Source organism: Danio rerio, chromosome 13 (assembly GCF_052040795.2).
Source record: "Danio rerio strain M-AB ecotype USA chromosome 13, GRCz13ab, whole genome shotgun sequence".
In the NCBI taxonomy this organism is placed as follows: domain Eukaryota; kingdom Metazoa; phylum Chordata; class Actinopteri; order Cypriniformes; family Danionidae; genus Danio; species Danio rerio.
In genome coordinates this window covers 35,787,818-35,810,556 of record NC_141033.1, presented here as the reverse complement: position 1 = coordinate 35,810,556, position 22,739 = coordinate 35,787,818, and the positions used below count along the sequence as shown (strand labels likewise).

Sequence of the window (22,739 nt, the reverse complement as noted above, 5' to 3'; positions counted from 1 at the left end):
CCTGCGTAATGACCAAAGTGATGACAAAACAGGTGATTTTTTTGCTCACATTTTAAGATTATCAAGCTAAACGGCATGAAATGCCATCAGTCTACAGAGATTTCCTGGTATTTCTCTGTTGCAATCAGGATTTCACAATAATTAACCCAAAAAAAGCCAGAGCAAAGCAAACACTACCAGATTCTGTGGTATAAATACAGCACTACAAAATACAAGAGAGAGATCGACTTAGAATGTCACCCACCTGATGTATAATGATTTGTTCTGTTGTAGTTTGAAATTTACACTAAGTAAATGCTGTTTTCTCCCCTAAGGACTTATTATGTGGTCTCTGTCACCATTTTGTGGCGGAAAGTCAATCATCACTTTCTTGGATTTGCTCAGGCTGATGGCGGACGATACACTGAATCCAATGCTCCGATATTATAAATATTTAAAATAGGCACTATCCTTATAAATAAACTGCTTAGTTGCAATCTAAACAACTACATTCTCGACTTAAAAAGGTTCAAAAGTACAGTATGTTGTCCAACAGCAGCAATAATTGTCAAACTATAGACTGTCCTCTGCTTGTTGCTGTATGTGGGCCGAGTATTGCACAAGGGTGAAGGGTTAAGAGGCTGGACAAGTGCTGTTATTTGCAGAATAACGTGCTGCTATCAGCCAATCAGATTCAAGAACCAGACTAAACTGTTGTATAAATATGCATATCATATCATGATATGTATACAAGGTTTTAATTAATAAACCAACATTATTCTAAAATCATTTCAAGAATCCTTCATACATAACTTCATACACGCATGTGCGTGCAAATATACAAACTCTCTCCAGATTTAAAAGACATTGAAGGTAGATTGAATGTAGATTGCAAAGGTGTTGATCATGAGGTTTTTCTGTACACTCCCCAGGTGAGTGAGACTTTACGCAACCGTGAGAACGACAATGAAGTTTTGAAGCAGGCTGTGACAAACCTGAAGGAACGTGCGCTGATCCTGGAGTTGGATGTGAAGAAACTGAAGGATGAGAATGAAGCGATTGCATCCAAAGCTCGTGAGAAAGAGACAGAGTTTCGTGCTCTGCAGGAGACCAACATGCAGGTGTCACTGTTGCTTCGGGAAAGAGAGTTTCAGTTCAGTGCTGTGAATGAGAAGGCCACTGCCATGGAGAAGATGTTGAAAGATAAAGAGCAGGTATGTCTGATTCTTGGTTTGTTTGAGTGTTAGAATATTAAGGTAAATTATCAGTAATACATTTTTTTTAAGAATTCCTGTCATAGGACAGATATTAAAGGGCCATGAAACCCCCTCGTTTCAGCAGGGTGTTTTCACACCTCTACTTTGGAAAAAGTCAGAAAAGTGGGCGTGTCCAGCTCTGTTTAGGGGGGAGTGTCGGAGGAACTAAAGTGGGATGGTGTGGGAGTGTCTATGTGGGCACGCGTGAGTTTCAGTCAAAATACACACACATGATAAAGTGATGGTGTTTAACCTACATGGACATCTGTAGTCGAATTATTTGCCAAATTGTTAAATGTTGGACTTTAACTGCAGTTTGGCTCTTTCATTCAGGGAATTCATTAATGTCCCTCCCGACAAACGAGATATTTGATTCGAGGATCTGCTCTAAGCGTGTATTTTTCATGCAATGTTTGATACCGCACGGCGAATGAGAGAAAAAAAACTCTGCATTTCCCGGAAACTTAGATGCACACGGCAGGTAGCGTCAGAAAGCCGCGTGTGTTATTCCGGTCACAAAATGCGGTGCTATGTTTGCACTCAGTGCAATAGTTAACTTAATTCGATACGAACAAACTGAATAAACAAAGAGCACTGGTCGCTCACTTACCAAATCTGTAGAGACAGGACAATCACCAGCAACTAGAGCCGCGTCATTATGAAGAGAAGACTAACGTTACAAGCGAATCCGGATTTCAGCGTTTGCAGATGAGAACAGCTCTCAGGTAAACAATGTTCCTCCTTAGACACGTAAGTTATTGTTGTCGAGCGTCGCGTACACTGTAATCCACACGTGACTCCAGATGAGCTCTCACAGAGAGAAAATGAAAACAAACTTAATGGCAGCAAACTATAAAAGCAACACTTCACGCTTGTTTTGCCAACACAACGTGGCGTCTCTGGGGCGTAAACACGGTGACACTAATGAATATTAATGAAGTTGCACAATAGAGCGCGCTGATTGGTTTGAACCAAGCCTTACTCATGCATTAATGCATCACACTGTAAGACGTAATAAGACTCACTCTGGCACAGACGCCCAGTCTGCACGCTGGAATACAGCGCTATTATGTCATGACCGTGACGCAGCTTCAAAAATTCGTTTCAAACCGGAAGTACGAATTTGCTTGAAATAAAGCAAAAACAACCAATTTACACTTTTTAGTGAAATATAGGTGTCCTAATAGTGTTTTTAGCAGTGTGGGACACATATACGACTGTCAACAGCTCAAAAAATGTGTTTTGGTGTTTCGTGACCCTTTAAACCAATATTTGTGTCACTCTATAAAAATAACTAAACATTTTCAAACAAATTAATCAATGAACTCTAGGGAAAAAGGATTATGTGACACTAAGGACTTAAATAATAGCTATTAAAATGCATCTTTAACATCCTCAAAGGAATCAATTGGATTTTCAAACACAATAGAAAACATTTATACTTGTAATGTTTCAGTTTTACACTTGTTACACTTATTTTGACCAAATAAATTAATGTTTAATGTACAAAAGAGAATTCTGAATGTTGTTTTGAGTTGTTGTTGTTATTATTATTATTATTAATAAGTATTTTATTTCGCATTCCCAACATACTTAATACTGTAAAGAGTGCATTTTTATAATGATGGAATAAACGCTGTGTTTTATATATGTTGTGAAACTGACCTGTCGCGCTTTTGTCTGTACTGTAGGGTAAATCTGGTGAGCTGAACCAGTTGTTAAATGAAGTTCGGTCCATGCAGGAGAAGGCAGTGTTGTTTCAGCAAGAAAGAGATCAAGTGATGATGGCCCTCAAACAGAAACAAATGGAGACATCTGCACTGCAGAGCGAGGTAGAAAAGGCTGTGTTTGTTATTGTTACTGTTTGTTATTAATCATCACATCTTATAAGAATTGCAATAGTGGAATTACTGTTTATTCATGTTCTCCTGTCTGCCTGTAGCTCCAGCATACTCGCGATAAAGAGCAGCGGCTGAAGCAGGAGGTGGAGAGATTGCGCAATCACCTGTTAGAGATTGAGGATTCATACACACGGGAGGCTTTATCAGCTCAGGACAGAGAGGCAGAGCTGAGACGCAGAGTAACGCTGCTGGACGAGCGGCTCACGTCGTCCTCTAATGCCGTGGAGAGTGCAAGGTAAGTCTCTTTTAGTCTGAGGATGCAATTGCTTGGTCCAAACCCCTTCCCGTCACTAGTCTTTTTTATTTTTCCAAATTTTTGTATTGTTATTATAATGATTATTATTATTGTTATTATAATTAACATATGTGATACCACACATACTCTGGTCTGCTGCAAAACCTCTGAAGCCAAAAGTGTACATTTACATTATTATTAGCCCTCCTGTGAAATCTTTATTATTTTTCAAATATTCTTTGTTTAAATGAGCAAGGACATTTTCACAGTATTTCGTTTATGTTTGTTTTCTTATTTCTTTTAGTTTAGTTGGAAAAAACTAAATTGTAATAAAAATAATAATAATTTAAGTATCAATATTAATAGCTCACTTAAGATTTTTCCTCTTCAATTGGCTAGATCAGGGGTTTTCAAACTGTGGGAGGGGAGGGGTGCGCCAGCCCCTTTTAAGGGGGTTGCGAGACATTGAGTCGTGCACTCAAGTAAATTATGATGACTATTTTTATGCGTCCACTAAAGGGAATATGATTAATGTTTGCTCCACAGCTAACCTACAGGCACCTGTAGAGTTAATGCGTTCCAGTAAAATATATACAAATAAAATGGAGCACGTGTTTTATAAAATGATTGAAGGTGAAAACCCGTCAAACCGGTGAGCTGTCTTACAAAAAAATGGATCTTTCACTTACTTTGAAGACACTACTGACTAGTTATTTGCCTTAATAAGACAGTAATATAATTAAGGTGTTACGTGAAGTGCTTTATGAATGTTGCGTCACCAGGCTATTTGCGTTTCCTGCAGAGGCTCATGTGATTTTGGGTGTTTCATCTTTAGTTTTTCGACTTTACTGCAGTTCGTTTCAAGTTTCACTTTCTCTCATGAACATTTCATTCACGCCCCTGTGACAAACTGGGGTATTAGATGCGAATATAAAGTAAAGATTGGTGGAGGAGTGTTGTTTTAATGGAAAGCCGAATGGAAAGCAGAAAAAAAAACCTCTGCATTTCATTGTGTGTGCGTGCATGCGTGTGCAATCCTTTACTGACAGCTGTGTTTATTGATCTTGTGTGTGTAGATCTTTTCGGCAAAATGTCCTACATCATGGTAATAGTTGGATTGCGGTGTTTACTTCAATAATGCCAATAACATATGCAAACTCATGTCTTAATTCCATTTCTGTTTAGTTCAGTTATGACTTTAGACGAATTAAGGTAATCAAATATCGCCGTTTATATGGCACACTTTTAATCAAAGTATTGTCTTAATACTTAACATTTTTTGCATGTACGCTATGGCTCACACTTATTGACAGTGGAAGATGATTTATGGCTAGTAGTGTCAGGAATCTAACCACAGATTAGCATGTTGTCCTTACAGAAACAGGCTCAGCCATCACACTGAACCAGGCAAGCTATATATTTATGTTTCAATGTAATTAATACTACACACTTTAGACGCAATATGTAATATGTGAATGATGTTTGCACATGCATTATAATTTTGGGTCGAGGGAGGGGTGCCTGGAGGGCGCGAGTGAAATTTGAAAAACTTGGGGGGATGTGTATCCTAAAAGTTTGAAAACCCCAGGGCTGGATTACAGAACAAATCACTGTTATTCAGTAATTTGCCTAATTAACCTTCCTATTTAACCTGATCAATCTATATAAACCTTAGAATTGCACTTTAAGCTGAATACTAGCATCTTTTTAAAATATGTTATGTCATCGTGGCAAAGACAAAATAAATGAGCTGTTAGCAGTTAGTTACAAAACAAATGGCTGAAAAATGTATTGGAAAAAAATCTTCTGCATTAATCAGCACTTTTAAAAGAGTTACAATTCTGCTGGAGAGCTAATTATTTTGCCTTCAATCAGAATCGGTATTAGAAAGAGCTTTATTGCCAGGTATAATCACACATACAAGAAATTAGTTTTTGTGACAGAAGCTTCTACAGTGCAACAGGATGACAGAGACAGGACAAAAACAGATAAATATAAATGAATTTAAAAAAATAGACACAAATAGTGAATGCGGATATATAAAATGACAAGTGTATGTAAAGGTGTAAAAAAAAGTAGCAATGTTTGTTTCATAATTACTCTCATACTACACAACTATACATTATTAATGAACAAGGCTTTTGGAATCATCTAAACTTTCCCATTATGCCACCCCTGCTTCAACTCAAGTGTAAATGACTTCAAAGACATTGTTGTTGCTCACTATTTCAGAATAAACTCAGATTCCAGTATGACAATAGTAATCTGGTGCACAAGCGTTTTTCTGGTGTCGCTAATTAATTGGTGTATATTTTTAAAAGCTGTTTAAAACTGAAGTATACTTTGGACTTTACGTAAACAAATGTAGACTGTTGCATTGGTTCAGCTTCACTAATGTCTCAAACTGTGTGTGTTTCAGTCAACAGGCAAGCTTTCAGGTGGAGTCTCTTCAGGAGCAGCTGAACGGTGCTGTCAGACAGAGAGATGAAGCTCTTATTCAGCTCCGAGCTTCTCAAGATCAGGTCAACCAGTATGCAGTGTCACTCTCTAACCTGCAGATGGTGCTAGAGCAGTTCCAACAAGGCAAGACCTGTGTTTTGCTGTTCAGTTTAGTGTATTTTATATAAACAAAATATTTTGTACAGAATAATGAACATTAAAGATATTACAAATTCTGATTATAAGATTTTTTAATTAAAATGGAAATCTGCAATAAATCTTGAGTAAAACTGACATGTGTATATGTCTTTACAGAAGAAAAAGCCATGTACTCAGCAGAACTGGAAAAACACAAGAGAGAGAAAATGGAGTGGAGAAATAAAGCAGAAAGTCTTGAAGAAATTGCGGCTGCTCTTCGAGTCAGTTTAAACAGTCATGTACACTAAGCTCTACTTTCTGAACTGTGTTTGTGTGGATATACACAGTACATTAATGCTCAATATCTACATCTGTAAACTTAGATAAACCTGGATGAAGCGAACGCAGCTCTAGAATCTGCCTCTCGCCTCACTGACCAGCTGGACCTCAAAGATGAGCAGATAGAAGACCTGAACAAACAAGGTGAGGCAGAATGCTGAAATCAGCTCTACATTTTGATTCCTGTTGAGCTAGGACAGCAGTTCTCCACCATGTAAAGGCGCCTTGTTGTCTAGCACATTATTCAAAACCCCCACATATTGGCAAAGATAATTCCGTTGGTATTTCTGCTGTAATTATGACACCAGTGTTGTTTTCCAAATTGAACTTTACCGTGTGTATTTCAGGGCATTAAATGACATTAATTCTCTTGTCTATTTCGTGAACACAAACAGTAAGTTTGTCTGACAGGCAGTTCACTTAAAGGGCACCTAGGTTACTCCTTTTTTCAGAATAATATTTAAAATAAGTCTTTTATGTCTCCAGAATTTGTCTGTAAAGTTTCAGCTCAAAACACCCATCAGATTTTTTATTATACCTTTTGTAAGTTTCTGTTTTATACCTTTTAGCATTGGGTAGCAGGTTTGTTGTACTGCGCCTTTAAGGCTAGTCTTTCCAGCCCACCATTTCTACGTGCCTTTCTGTGTGCCTTAATCTCCTCCCTCGGCTGCCTCAGACAACATGCAGACATAAAGGAAGCAGATCTCACATAGAGTTTGTAATAAATACTACAGTAAGAACTTTACCAATGAGTATTTGGTGCATTTGTTGTGGAGTTGCAACGATGGGTCGCACACAATGTTGTTACAAAGTTCACGCACACACACAGACAGCGCTGACACACACACACAGTCGCAGCGCGTTTAGCTTTGCACTCTTTTTGCGTGCAAATGTGAAAGAATACAGGTTAATATCCACTGCAAAATAATCCTGATTTAACATCCACAAAGCGGGATTGAAGTGTCTTCTTTTATAATTGTTCTGACATGCGGCTGCAGTGATGAAGTAAAGCTGAAGTAAATCGCTGTGATTGATTACACATGTGCACTTTTAAAACATTTAAACTTACTCTTGATCACATTTGATGATGGTTGATGATCCTAGCAAACTGAACAGACCTTTTATTTCTGGTTGCTTTGCGCACGTCTGGTCTTGTTGATATGATCATACACGTTATCACCGGGACATGTTAATACACAGCTGTCAATCAATTCTTTGGGCGGGGGGATCGCACTGAAAACCGCTCCAATTGATCTACCGTTTTTATGTTGTTGAATTGAAAAAAGAAGGACTGTGTGTGTTTATATCACCCCAATATGACAGTCTATACACTACCTATGTCTGTCCAAACAGCTTGAAAAGTAGATATTTCACCATAGCTGCCTTTTAATGGCTACTATCACTGATATGATACATTGTTATGGATTGGTATGTTGATCTTAAGATTTTTTAATATTACAATGCATCACTGGTTTGCAGAAAATATTGATTTTAGAATACATTTTTGATTAATTTAGACACACTACAATTTTTATATTTTTTCAGTTTATTATTAATTTACTACCAACACACACATTGTCCATAGACTGTAAAAAAATATGGATGTAGTATCCTTGACGTCACCCATAGATTTCTGAAGAGCGCAAAATAAGCTACAAGTGGGCGTGGGCAATCGTCGCCATTTTGTTCGCACGTTATCACTCTGACCTAGGGTAACCAAACATGGGAAAAGAGGCAGGGTGTTAGCATAACACTGTACTACAACATTTCAGGTGACAGTTCCAGAACTTTTAAGAATAAGAATTTCACTCGCATGGGAAATGAAGGCCACTTGAATGGTTTGTGAGCACAATTAAGTTCACACAGCAAACCAGCGAAACCTAACTGTCTTTCAAGTCGCCGCGCCCTTAATTGTGCACTTATTATAAATAAAACAAATGAGTTATAAAAACATTCACCCCCTCACAGTTGTCATGAAGGGTAATATTAGCTATGTGTATCAAAACCATCTTTTGAACCATATATATAATTTATCAGCTGTAAAATTGGCCAATTTAGCATAGCAGTCAGTTGACATCTGGAGTTTCTGGAGCCAGCCCCTAATGGTTAGTTGATGAATTGCAGTTTCACTTCCGTATTGGCTTCATGAGGGAGAGCAAGATTTTGCCACGTTACTCACACCACACCATCTACATGAGTGCCAGATTGGGATGCAACAACTAAAGTATTAGTTGATGAAAATCTTTGCAGCTCATGATTATAATGTCTAAAGCAGCAAAAGCTGAGCAATGTCTAACAGAAACAGCTGATCATCTAACAACACAGAGGCTGGATAACTTTTTTTTGTCTTAACAGTATTAGTTAACTGGATAAGTCTGTGTCCGTGCCCTCTCAGCACTAATGCTTCTCTGCACATCTTTAGTAAATCCTAATGGCAAAAAAGTATTAGCACTGACTCAAGCTGTTTGTTGGTCCTTTGCATTCTGATACACATCATTCGTTTGGAAATATTTATATTTGAGATAAAAGGTTAACAAACAAAACCCATATCATTTGTAAGGGTTGCTAGTACCAGATGAAATTCTCTCGAAATGTGTGCATAAAGTATAATTTTATAATTGATAAAATTACTTCTTAATAGATTAATATATATATATATATATATATATATATATATATATATATATATATATATATATATATATATATATATATATATACACACATTTATTATAATTGTTTATATTTTTATTTCCGTCTTTTTCAGATGTATGTTTTATATTAAGATGTATTTTTTTTCAACTAGAGCATCTCAATTGTGTTTTTGTTTTTTTTTCTAATTAAGATTTGCCCATTACACTCTGGTTGCTTTTGTGAGTTAATACTGTAACTGGCACTGTAAGATAGGCACCTAATATTAGGGATGTGCGATCAGGTTTTTTTGAGAATGAATATAGATATATATTCGAGTCCTGATCGGTAGGTATTGTCTGATTGCAAACAAGTCTAAAAACCTATAGTCTATATCTTGATCAATATAACATTAAATTGAATTATAAGGCTACCTAATTCGAAGGTATCTGCAAATATTATATCTTTGGCTTAGTAAAACAATATCAGATTGTGGCAAGATGCACAAATAACAAGGATTTCTGAATCATCCGTAATCCATATACCACATTTAAGAACAACGTAGTGTTCATTACATAAGACGTAAAGCCATGAAACATTTAGACTACATAAAAAAGTTTCATATGTATTTTAAGTTGCACAATAAGCAACATCTTTTTCTGAAGAGACTTATAAACCTCAAATGAGCTAGGAAGATTGGGAACCATTAAATGATGCTCATGACTGTGCTTTATGTAGTGGTTTAAGCTTGATTAATATCTATGCAGATACATGTGCATTAGTGAAAGAGAGATAGAGAGTAGGAAGGTCTGTAAATGGTATAGATGTTTAGCATTCTTTTGCATCTCCTCTCTTATGATTTATGGCACGTCAGTATAGCCTAACTGTGTAGACTGAGATTCTCTTTTTCCATCCACCCAGTCTTTCTGTCTCAGCCATCTCTTTCTTCTCTGTTCATATCAAGCCACAAATCCACAATGCACTGCTGTCGGTCAGAGCAGTAGAGGAGGGTGAGAGATGAGTGCTGGGATTTTTTACTGCATCTGTCAAAGGACGACTGAAGAGAACGGAGACAGTATGATAGAAAACGGTTCATTTTTGCTTAGCACAGCACAAGTGCAGCCGACAGACATTCCAAGGTGTTTAGCACAGTCGGGAACTCTTTCACCCTCTCTTATCGCTTTGTTCCTGTGGTCCCTGGAGGTAAATTCTCAGGGGAAAACTCTCAGGAAAATTCTCAGGAGCCGTATCGCCAAACGGTCTGGACTTGCGAAGGGTGTTGATGATAAAGGCATTTAGAGCTTGTCACACTTCTTTGTTATTTCTCCACGAGACATTCCCAGACATACTTTAAGCCCATACCAGTGTTATTACTGTTTATATTAAGGTGCGCACACACTTACTTAATAGCCCTACGCAAACACTTATTCTCTGCTGTTTGCATTAACGCATAACTAAGTGGTATACCACAAAAATGAACACTCACTTTGTAAAACTGGCTTCAGCTAAAAATAAACGTCGCTTGGAGGTGGCTTATAACTTTGTGAGGAGTGTGCTGTAAATTGAAAATATTATTACTATTATTATTTTTAAAGGAATCGCTGCCAGGTCTTAATATTGTACTGAGCAATTCCATACAAATGTAAACCATGCCATGAGAAAAACAGTCAAATAACAAAACCGTTTTTAAGTTGTTTGTTACAGTACTGTATACAAATTCCAAAAAAATGTTTCTGTCATCGTATTTTATTTACCAAAGTCACACAAGTACCAATTTCACATCTGTAACAGAGAGATGTCACGTCCATAATGAAGCTTTACCCTCATAAATGCCAAAAAATTCTAATAAAATAAACATTTTTAATTAATAGAGAGCCAAATCTTAGAGAGAATTTGGCGTCAACAGTTGAGGCTGGTGGTAGTGGTGTAATATTGTGGGGGATATTTTCTTGGCACACTTTGGGCCCATTAGTACCAATTGATGGACCAAAATTTCTGAGGGATATTTCAAGTACCTTGTTGAATCTATGCCATGAAAGATTAAGGCAGTTCTGAAGGCAAAAGGGGGTCCAACCTGGTACCAGTAAGGTGTACCTAATGAAGTGGCCAGTGAGTGTACATTGCTATTTAAACTGGATTTATCAACTTTTCAAAGAGGGAAATTAATTCTTTTATTTCTTTGTTGTTGACTTTTTATTTCCCACTTCAGAAGTTGTAATTAAAGTTCTAAAAAAAGATCTACTGGGTAACCACCATGAAAAAGCAAAGGATAATAAAGAAATCATTATAATGAGGTCTTGTTAATGGTTAAAAATAAACAATAAATGTGTCTCGAGCAGAAATTAGTTGCTCAGAAGGCAATTCGTTAAACCAGAGCATCAACAACAAAGACTGCATTGATATTTGCCTTCCTTTTGGGCTCAACGTGAAGCTTTTGCTTTTTGTAGTTCAATAATTACAAAAATATCAAAGGCGCTGTGAGATGATAGGTAAACATAACCCCTGAGCTTCACACAATGCTGCAATCACAATGCAACATCTGTTCAACTGCAACAAGTTTTCACCCCAGCTACGGTCACTTCCATAAATCTGGAACTGCTCTATTACAAAATTAAAATTAACAAGTCATTACTTAAGCACTTCAATGCCATGATCGTTCAAGAATCATTTTAATTTGCTGATTTGGTGATCAAGAAACATCAGCGTTGAAAACTCTTGTTCTAATTTCTTTTTTATAAATCGTAGATGTTGTTTAGGTTTTATGTTGAATTGAGGGTTTCAGAGAACAGACTTTATCTGAAATTTGAATATTGTGTGGAAACAAACAAAAAATAAAGGTGCCACATCTACAAGAAGCCTAACAAAGTAACATTTTTTGTCTTTATTAATGGGTTTGTTTTAGACAAACCTCAAGTAGACCTAAATTCTACCTATGACAGCAATACATAATGAAGAAAATGTAACCAAATGCTGTAACAACTTGTGCTTGAATGTGTTTAACAGTGGAAGTGAGACAGGAGATGTTGGAAGAGGCTCAGAGGAAACTCATGAACCTCCTGAACACCACTGAAGGCAAAGTGGATAAGTAAGTCCAAAACATTCTAATATTTTAAAAAGGGCGTTCCTGTGAAATATCATCCAACATGTTTAACTTTTGACAGGGTTTTGATGAAGAATCTTTACCTGGGCTACTTCCACACCCCCCAAAATAAGCGTGGCGAGGTGCTGAGGCTTATGGGTAATGTGCTTGGCTTGGACCGAGATGAGGTGGGCCAGGTGGGTCAGCGATCTCTGCTTCTCATTCTGTAAATTCCTCTCTATACTCCCTTTTAAAACACAACTATTCCTCTTTGCAAATGCAAATCTACTCGGATCCTCATATTTACATTCATCAAACGTTGTAGTGTCCCATTTTTTAGAGATGAAGAGCAGCCTCCTTCGCATTTTGTCATTTCCTCCTCATTTCTGTCTGACCCTAGTTGTGAAATTCCTCTTGCTTTCATCACTCTCAAGTGTGGCTCTGTTCCAGTCCTTGTCTCACCCCTGAAACGTGACTGTTAAGTGTAATACTCAACCTCTTGACTCCTCAGGATCTCCGCCCTGCTTCTAATTTTTTTTTTTTTACAATTATCTCGTGTTTGATGTCCGCATGAGGGTTTCCATCAGATGTTAAAAAGATTTTTCCACTCATCTTACCTCATGTGTTTAATTTGGCACAAGCCTTAAGCTGCCCACGCTGGTCTTGTTGAAAAAGGTTTTTGTTTTGAGTGCTTTGAAGGAAGACTTCAAGTTGCGTTCGGCTCACGCTGGTAATCTGGATATCGAGAATTCTGCTTTTGGTAGGACGGCCTGTACTAAACGACATGTCAATGTCCCCGAAACCTTGCACGCATATGACCACATTCATTTGGCTGCCTGCTAATAGGGCTGATTTGTTTTCTGTTGGACAAGCTGTTTTTGCATTTAGATCCTGGTGGGGCTGAATTTCTCAATAACTAATACAGATCAGTTCTGATGATAAAGCAGGATGTGGCTTCATTTTTTCTTGGAAAACACTAGACACTTTTAGCCATTATCCTCGAAGGGGCAAAATCTGTACAGTGTTTTTCCTTTTGCAACAAATTGCACTGCAATCCTTTGCAAGCCTTTTTACTTTTACATTTGAGAATCAATTGGGTTGTAAAAAAGTGAGCGTTGCGTACCAGAACTGAACTGCACACTTTTGCATAATTTCTGTTTTTTAAAAATTCTAGTTTTTAAACCTATATTAAAACTAAGCATTTTCAGAACCCCAGAATGCCTAAAATGTTCAGCATTTAGATGAAAATTGTGTCTATTTAGAATTACTGTTAGTTCTTCAACTAAAACTCATCAAAACAGGAAAAAGTTACTGTGGTATCTGTAGTTAAAGTTTCAACAAACAATAATATGGCGGAATTTAGCTGCACAATATATCTAGGTGTATATGCAGAATGGGGTATATGCCGAAGCATGCTAATAGGACTTTTAATTTGCCAGTAACCTGGGTTAAGCGCTTCCGGCGAATTGAATGCCAATGCAAAATCCGGTGCGTTTAAGGTCTGTTTTCTTTAAAAATCAGCAATCTCCACTGGCTGAGTGATATCCGATTTAAAGTGCGTCTCAGATTGTACAAGAAGCACTGCATTAAATTACATTTCCCCCGCCATATCTTTATAATATGAGCATTTATTTTTACCCCAGTATATTCAATGGAGCTTCTGCGTTAGCCTGCCGATTCTGACGGGCTCGTTCGAGTGAACAGCTTTTTGTCTCGCTTTATGCTTGAGCAACTAAATAAATGCTAAAGTTTATTTAACTGAATGTATTTTAATGACATTACAACATCGATGCTGTATAAGGAACCGTATAAAATGGAAAAAAGTTCACAATAACAGGTCACCGGAAGTGTATCAGCATGGGAACAGCACTAGCTCGGCATATACCCTATAGAAGGTGCAGTATGTAAGTTTGACACCCAGTAGTTGAACTAGGTATTGCATGCCTGGTTCAAAGCACACACAAGAGCAGGTTGCCAGATTAGGGACCAGCAGGAGTGTGCCAGACTATGGAACCTGAAGGCTGATTTATATTGTGTTTTAAATTAAAGCAATGAAGGAATAATTTTTCCATGACATTTATTGCCATACTACTGAAAGCAGCAGCAGCAGAGTTTACCTCAGATCATGAAAATAAAATAAATCATTTGAAATTGAACCTTAGAACTGTGAAACAATGCAAACCAACACTTATCAGTGATTCAGCATCTACATTTAATGTTAAAGATGTTTGATATGTATTAATTAGATTATAAACCTTAACATTTCATTGGAGTGCAGTTATATTCTGTGCTTCTGAATGGCTGTATTTAAATTTCTTTCATGTTTAGTCTATTGCAAACGGACAAGTTGCTTATCGCTGCCAATCTCATCATGTATCGTGTTATGACCCAGGGTTACAATGTAACCTGCTCACCTAATGTTTATGTTTAGAATATTTATATATTTTTTCTAATTAATAACCACCTTACGTGAAACTCTGAATCTGCGTCTTATCTGACGCACATTTTGAGAGCCTTCATGTCTGAATGTACCAGATACACTGTTTTCCACCAAAGCAATCCTGGGTGCTGAAATATAAATAGTTAAACGGGCATTGGGTGTGTTAAATGACCAAAACAAAGACGTAATGCACATATCTGACTACAGCAAAAAAAAAAATAATAATAATAATAATAATAATCTGACTTCAGCATTGTTTTTCACATAAACGAGTACTGCATGTTCACTTAGCATGTTTCCTAAATATCTGCAAACTTATAATTATATTATTATTATGTAATTATATTATTGCAAAAATACATGGTAATATTTGTGTACTTTAGAAGAGTCACAAACTTTAACACAGCACCTCGACCATTTTCTAATCTTCTTTTCAGCCGAAGTGACTTTAGTGGAAAGGGAAGCAAATTTTCACTGTCAAACCAAAAAGTGGACAGAGAACCCAAATAATACACTTTCAAATAAAGTACAATTTAACCTTGGAAGTATATCAAACCTAATCTTACTCCAGCAAATGAATGACAGTTTATTTATTGTTATGCTATATAAACCTCACTTTTTATTTTGATTGGCTTTTGTGTTTGCCAATTATGCAAAAAAATCCCAAAAATGTAAATAGCGAAGTCACTGAAGTGCAAATTGTTTGACGATTCATTTTGTATTTTGTTTGTAAATTCAATTTTTATCATAGAATCCTAGATAAGTGGTACAAATAGGGGATTTGGCTAAAGCGATTGAGCAATATTAGACAGACAGACAGCAGGCAGAAATCAGGAAGTTGAGGGGAGACAGAGAGACAGACAAAACTGAATTAGATGACAGATCCATGCCAGTCCTGCACCAAAAGTATTCCCTTACCCACAATCCAATAGAAGTAGGCTGGGGTCTGGCAGGAGCGACTCCAACTATTCAGCAAGTGGTGAGCAGAATTACCCAACAGCCCCAAGAGAAGAGAGAAAGAAAGGGGGAAAGTAAATACGTGTGTGTGTTTCTGGGTCACACACATCTACTTTCCATTTCAAACCATATTTTCTTTCTCCAGTCCTCCCCACACCTTTCTCACATATTTTATGCGGTACATTAAATTTTCCACTCAAGACTTCTGTTTACAACTTTAGTGACTAAAAATAATCTTGGTTTGCTTTTTTTTTGGTTAAAAAAAAAGTCTGAATCAGTGGTTTTGAACTTGAAGATTGCATTCATTAGCTCTGGTCGAGTCTGTTCAGTGGAATTCGGTATCTCACTGAACTTTAAACAGTTTTATCTTGTATGACTGAGTGGGTAAAAATACTATTTTACACACAAGCAGACACAGCACAAGCATAAATACTCCCTCTGACCTAGTACTGACTGATTTTTTCTTTCTGCAGTTGTTAAAGGAAGAGGTCAAGAGTGGGATGACTGGATGGGTCTCGAGTTGGCTGGGTGGCAGAGCTGTTCAGAGTGTACCAAACACCCCTCAAAGGCCAACGCAAGCACAGAGCCTCAACTCGGTGGGCGCACATACTTATGCACACGCACAGTCATTGTTAACTTGTGTATGGTTCACTTACACTGGTATCTTTTAAAGTCTTTCTCTGAGATGTTCGTGAAGTTCCTGGAGGTAGAGTCTTCCCCTGCACTTCCTGCCCCAAAACTTCCTATGTATGACATCAAGCCCCTGAGTGCGCCCCCTCCTGGCCGGAGTACCGCTAACACACCTGCATCAGGTAGAATGTCAAGATGAACATAATGTATCAGTGCAGTTTTCATTGTTTTTTGGACTTTATTGGCATTAGCCCATATTATTTTTTTTTAGATTTCTTTTGTAAATGTTTTGATATATTTGGTTTTAAAATGTGCATGAACATTTCCCCCACTTTTCACATGAAAGGAACATGAAATATGAAAATGTAATCACCCTGAAGCTGTTCAAACATTTAGCTTTTTTTCTATAGAAAGAAAAACAAGAATCGTAGAGAAATTACTATGGAAGTCAATGGCTACTGGTTCATAAAAGTCTTTAAAATATCTTCCCTGGTAACTTAAATCTATATATGGCAACATTATCTCAGAATAAAATGTTTATTTTATAAAAAGAATGATCACTTTAAAATTATTTTTAAATTTATTTTTTGTTATGTTTATTTTTCTTAGACAAAATAGTATAAAAGTTGAACATCAAACATTTCCCAGGTATCAGTCATTAAATTAAGATGCATATTAGAAATTTATATTTTTTAATCTGAATTTAAGGTAGAATTTGAATATCTGTCCACTCATAATAACTTAATTTGAGAGGTAAGGTCTGATTGTAAAGCAATATAACTAACTGTAAGTTTTTATAATCATTCTTATTCTCTGATAATAATGTACATGCCAGAACTATGGCTGCGTCCGAAATAGCCTACTAATCAGCAGGTACTGCATTTGAATAAAAATTTACTAAATTAAAAAAAGTATATTCTATACAGTATGAATGTGAGCAGTATGAAAGGAACTTGGATGTACTACATCTGCCATTTTGTCACCATCACATGACCTACTTGCGTCAGTTGCGTCGCTTCTCTCCCATTCATGAATTCTCTCGCGGTGCATCATGGAGTAGGTCATCCGGGTACTTCTGACTTACTGTTTATCGAATTCTCTGAATTCTGTCATACTACTTTGCTCGCATACTATTTTTTCTGTACTATATAGTATGGAAGTATGTGATTTCAGTTGCAGTCTATAAATATAATGATGAGACAGAGGAACAGGGTAGTGGGAATATTTTTTTCAATGAACTATAAACAAATGGACCACCATTCGGAAACTACCAAAGCTTGAGCATTTAAAATGACAGTGTTTGCATATGACAGCTTGATTAACATTGAACGTTTTGATTTTTATTTTGATTGGATCATTCTAGTGTGAATCAGAATCAAACTTCTGAGCAGGCTGTACATTTCACTGTCTGCATAAAAAATTTGGCTTTATTATAGTTCGAATTATAGATTTTTGGTAAACTGTAAGTAAAACTGTAGCTATGTTTCATCCACCTATTTTTATGTGAATTTTGGATATGCGCATAAAAAAATGGTTGATGGAAATGCTAAGATGCGCATAAACTTTAAAAATGCACATAAAAAACGTATGCACATAACTGAGTGGGATAAACTTGATAAATGATAATGCAAGTGAATGGATTAACCAGCAGGCTGGCCACATTATAAAACATCTGCAATGATGTTTTGGTCATTCTCAACCATTTCAGTATTAGTGTTATTATAATATTAATTACCTCCAGATCTGCCAGGAGCGTATGTGCTCTGTGTCTCACGCCTTTAAACGCCCCCATGTGTTTATTGTGTCTCACCTCTGTCTTCTGAGGTGCAAATCATTTATTAAATAAAGAAAAGATTCACGCAGCTTCTTCTACCGCAGCAAATTTCATTTATACTTTTGATGTTTGCCACCAGTTTATCAGGAAGTGATGATTTTGTTCTCTTTGACTCGTTGAATAAAAACGCTGCTTCATTCGCACGTGTTTTATGCATTTTTTCAAGTTTAGCGCATACATTTAATTTGCATCTTTGTATGGAAGCATAGCTTGTGTTGGTACACCCTTCTAATGCTGCTCATGCTTTTTCAGGTGTTTCAGGCCCAGGTAAGCGCAGCGGGGATTCAAACCCCTTCCTTGCGCCCCGCTCTGCAGCCGTACCTCTCCTCAATCCCACAGGCGCAGGCAGCACAGCTGGTGCGGGGGGGCACCTGCTAATGAAGCCCATCTCGGACGCCCTGCCCACCTTCACACCCGTACCTGTGTCTGCTGAGGCCAGCGGTGGAGCTGTGCTGAAAGATTTACTCAAGCAGTGATTATCCAGCGGTACTGCCACTCAAAGCACTTTAGCTTATCAGGACACTAACTGATTCAGATACTTCCAATGGCAATCAGCCATTTTAGGAATTAAAAAAGATAAAGCATCTTCTAAGAGGCTGCTGTGCTTGTGAAATTTGAGGCCTAAGTTTGACAGAATTTAATTGACTGAGGGAAGATTACATTATCCAATACTGTTGCGACCTTCTACCAACATTTATTTAATGTTGTGCAAACATTCAGCTAGGTGTTTTTAAGACAAAAGGAGGTGTTTCATGTTTTTCTAGTGTGCTCAGAGACTGTCTGATGCTGTCTGGAATCCACTACACAGCGGATTCATTAAAGCCTTTCCACTTCTGCAAAAACGCTACAGATACGTTTTGAAAATCCTCCAGTATGAACGGTTGGCCGTACGGTGTGGCAGGTGCAATGACGGTTAATCAAAAATTGACATTGGATCTTGGGTTTAGACTGCTGCACATGCGGAACAAGTGTGCGTCGACACTATTTATTTGTATATCAGTCATTTTTTCACTGTTTATGCAGTGGAGAGGAGCTAAAATGCATCTGCAATATTCAGACCTTGCTATAAGGTTGAAAGAAATATTATGTACATACAATTTGGAAAATATTGCACACGCATAAGAAGTCTGAGAAGAAATGAAAGAGTAAGAATGACCTGTAAAAAATCTGTATTCGTTTATATTATCAGAGGACTTCTGATTCAATGGGTTTCAACCAAAAATGCCATCTTCTTAAGGCCTAATATGAAGAATTTTCTTTTTTAGTGTTTTTCCTTTTCTTTTTTTTAGAGAGAGACAGAAAAAATGGCCTTAGTAATTCTCTCTTTGGTTACTCTACCTTTCAAAACAGCTGGGTGCACTTGATTTATATAGATTTAGGGTACATTTATACAGTTAGGGTATATATTTTGCGCTGGTGTTTATTTAAAGTTGATAAATCTTTTTGAAAGACTGCTCATGAAAGTGATACTCAACAACAGTGTTTCTCTTTTCATCAGAATAAACTCTTCTCTACGTATTTTTGCATTTTTTCCATCTCATTCTGTGTTTGAGTGCTATTTTTTTATACATTATGGATTCATTAATACTATGCAAAAAAACTTCAGCTATTTCTTTGTTAATCAGTAAACTGAATCAAATGCTTAAATTGTACGTTTCTACTCCAGATCTTTAAGACTTGCGCAAGTTTGTTGATCTTTTGCATCAGTGTTTTTTTCTTTCTCTGCAGACTATGTCATCGCAAGGCTGTAATTTTAAAGTGCTTATGGAGGCAGTGGTCATGAGCATTATCAGACCAGATTAACCTCAAAAGGGAATGTCCGTCTCTCCCAGTACGTCTCAAAGGAAAACCCCATCTGGAATTCCAGTTGTAGTGTAACCGCGTCTAATACAACACTTTTTTTCTGGTGTGTAGATTCTTAGAATAATTAACCATTTTCAAACTAAATTGGTCTTGACATCCAGTTTCAAATTACAAATTGGATAACTAATACATCTAATGCTCTTCTGTAGTGGCCCGCTTGAAATCTACCACGTATTTGTGGCGTCCTGAAATGTATAACCGTTGCTTTAGATGGTGGAAACTGTTTCAGGGTGTTGGATATGTTAAATGTAAGCAGGTGTCATATTTTAATGCGAACTTTTCTCACACGGCACTCGCAAAGCCAGACAAAATAACCCTGCCCTCACCAGGGAACACCTGCTTTAGCCTCCCACATTCCTTTCAGCCATTTTTCCCGCTGCTAGATTGTGTACATTTGAACTATCATAACTCTGCTGTCGCTTTTATCAGCGTCAGATCAAGTCTAAACACTTTTATATCTCAAGGATCTCCATCCAAATGGGCTTTTGCCTGGAGGGTGTGTTAGTCTGGCAGGCTTTGATCACCTTGAACCTGAAAATATTTGTATTTAAGTGTCTATGAATGTCTGAGTGATTAAAAGGGTGTTCTGTAGCACATCACTGATGTATTCAAAGGCTCACTCAGCTATTTACTGATGCAAACTGCCACAGTGCACTCTTGAATACTCTTGAGTCGTTACTTATTTTAAGTAATTATACTTGGTAAACACTATGTTCTGAATAGTATGAATGTGTGCAGTGCAAATGTTCTAGATTTGCTAATTTGTCATGTCATTATCCAGTAGGGCTGCAACTGTTTCAGTGTTGATATCATGTGATCAATCGCAATAGTCACATCATTCACAAGTTCAGCCTCAGTTTATTCTTACCTCAGGACAATTAATTGGAATTCTAGCTGATCAAGACCCATTCTTTTAAGTGATTGTGAAGTTTAACTTTAACAGGGTGCTTGTTTTCTTTGTTTTTAAGGCCTATGAGTGTGATATTTCAAGTGCATTTAAATAATGTGGATAAGAAATTATTTCAATATCAATGATGCAGTTTTATTTGCTTAGCTTTAATTATTAAATACAGTTAGACTCTCCAAAAAGATAATCCTGAGAAACTTGTCTGTTTCATTTATGCAAATTGTCTGGTCTTCGAAATCATCCCAATCAATATGAACTTATGAGTTCTCTCCAAATCGAGCTATTCAAGTCATCTGGTGAAATAATTACTCACCGGACACTTTATTAGGTACACCTGTCCATCTGCTTGTTATTGCAAATTTCTAATCGGCCAATCACATGGCATCAACTCAATGCATTTAGGCATGTAGACATCAAGATGATCTGCTGCATGTCAAACCGAGCATCAGAATGGGGAAGAAAGGTGATTTAAGTGACTTTGACCATGGCATTGTCGTTGGTGTCAGATGGGCTGGTCTGAATATTTCAGAAACTGCTGATCTACTGGGATTTTCATGCACAACTGTCTCTAGAGTTTACAGAGAATGGGTCGAAAAAAAGAAAATATCCAGTGAGCGGCAGTTCTGTGCGCGCAAATGCCTTGTTGATGCCAGCGGTCAGAGGAGAATGGCCAGACTAGTTTGAGCTGATAGAAAGGCAACAGTAACTCAGCCACTCTTCACAACCGCAGTAGAGCATCTTTGAATCCACAACATGTCTAACCTTGAGGCAGATGGGCTACAGCAGCAAAAGGTACAAGTACCGGTACAAGTAAGATGTACCTAATAAAGTGGGCAGTGAGTGTATATTCATATTGCATTAAAACTGGCAGAAAAACTAAATATCGAATGCCAGATTTTTCCAATATCGTGCAGCCCTATTATATAGTCTATGTAACTATCAAATATGCTGCATCATTGCCATTGACAAACTGTCTATTGTATACAAAAATTCAGTATCTCATCAGAAGTAGATCATCCAGGAACTTAATGCATACACATAGGAGTTCTGCATTCAGACAAACCGTTTTTGGCTACTACATCGAAGGGAAGTAGGAGATTACAGAAGAACCCTCGGTATCTCAGTTTTCTAGTGCAGTGATCCCTTCTGAACACAAAAAAAAATTAGTAAGATTTTGGTCATGGTGACATCTACTGTGGTGATTCGGTGCTTATCAAATAGTCTATCAAGATTCTTCTAGTACAGTAGAGTGCAGGTAACATAGACTAGCCAACTGTCAATTATGTGTTTTTGTTATGAAGGCTATTTTTGGTAAGAATTGCACAATTTTGGTTGATCAGGTGACCAGGTCAAAATCGGGTCTCCATGAGATTCACGAACGATCATATTGGCTCAGATTATTTTACTCTAAATACATGATCACAATTCCTTCCTAGTAGAAAACTATTTTAAAAGGGCAGGTAATATTCATTTTAGTTAGCTTATGCATTAGCATAGCATACAAAAATCTGATTAGTCTTTTATACATAATACATTTGCATATGAATTCACACATTAAATGTCAAATGCGTAGTTATTCACTAAATAGTTTCATTATAAAAATGTACATCCAATTAAAAAAAGAATGTCCAATATGTTTTATAATGTACAATATAGTAAGCTAATATACATATATTATTATTGAGTTTTGTATAAATGTTGCAAGTCAACTATCTTAATAGATAAAAAGCAAAAAACGGGTTTCAGCTGATAAATGATAAAGCCTGAGACCCATTTAAAATTCATTCTGCTTTGATTTGCGGAAAAGAATAAAAAAGCGCGCGTTTAGAACGTTCCTTGATTTGTTTTCATCTTTCTGTAAATGAGAATTGAGCTCGGCTCACTAACTGTATAATTATTTATAACTGCGACATTATCATGTAACCTACACAGTAACTGAATGATAGGACCAAAATACTTATGAATAAATAACTAAAATAGAAAACAGTTTTTTTCTAGACGTGATGGCTCGACCAGATTGGACAGTAGCTCCCTCTAAAATTTTAAGCAGCCTGGCGAGCCTTACAAGTTAATTATGCGTCATTTTATAGATTCTTTGCTCGGTTTTCCTC

The 22,739-nt window shown here is 37.0% G+C and overlaps 1 protein-coding gene across 2 annotated transcripts in view; it reads left to right on the top strand.

Moving 5' to 3' along the window:
- Positions 1–19,376, top strand: part of trip11 (thyroid hormone receptor interactor 11) — a 33,608-nt gene extending 14,232 nt beyond the window's left edge. For both annotated transcript variants that reach the window (XM_087277322.1, NM_001278703.1), the window contains exons 12-22: positions 912–1,193; positions 2,927–3,067; positions 3,178–3,371; positions 5,791–5,954; positions 6,126–6,229; positions 6,332–6,431; positions 11,922–12,003; positions 12,080–12,194; positions 15,868–15,990; positions 16,068–16,206; positions 18,111–19,376. In XM_087277322.1, the coding sequence (XP_087133448.1) occupies positions 912–1,193; positions 2,927–3,067; positions 3,178–3,371; positions 5,791–5,954; positions 6,126–6,229; positions 6,332–6,431; positions 11,922–12,003; positions 12,080–12,194; positions 15,868–15,990; positions 16,068–16,206; positions 18,111–18,334 (1,668 nt within the window). In that variant the 3' untranslated portion in view covers positions 18,335–19,376. The remainder of the gene's footprint in view (positions 1–911; positions 1,194–2,926; positions 3,068–3,177; positions 3,372–5,790; positions 5,955–6,125; positions 6,230–6,331; positions 6,432–11,921; positions 12,004–12,079; positions 12,195–15,867; positions 15,991–16,067; positions 16,207–18,110) is intronic.
- The last annotated feature ends 3,363 nt before the right edge of the window (positions 19,377–22,739 follow it).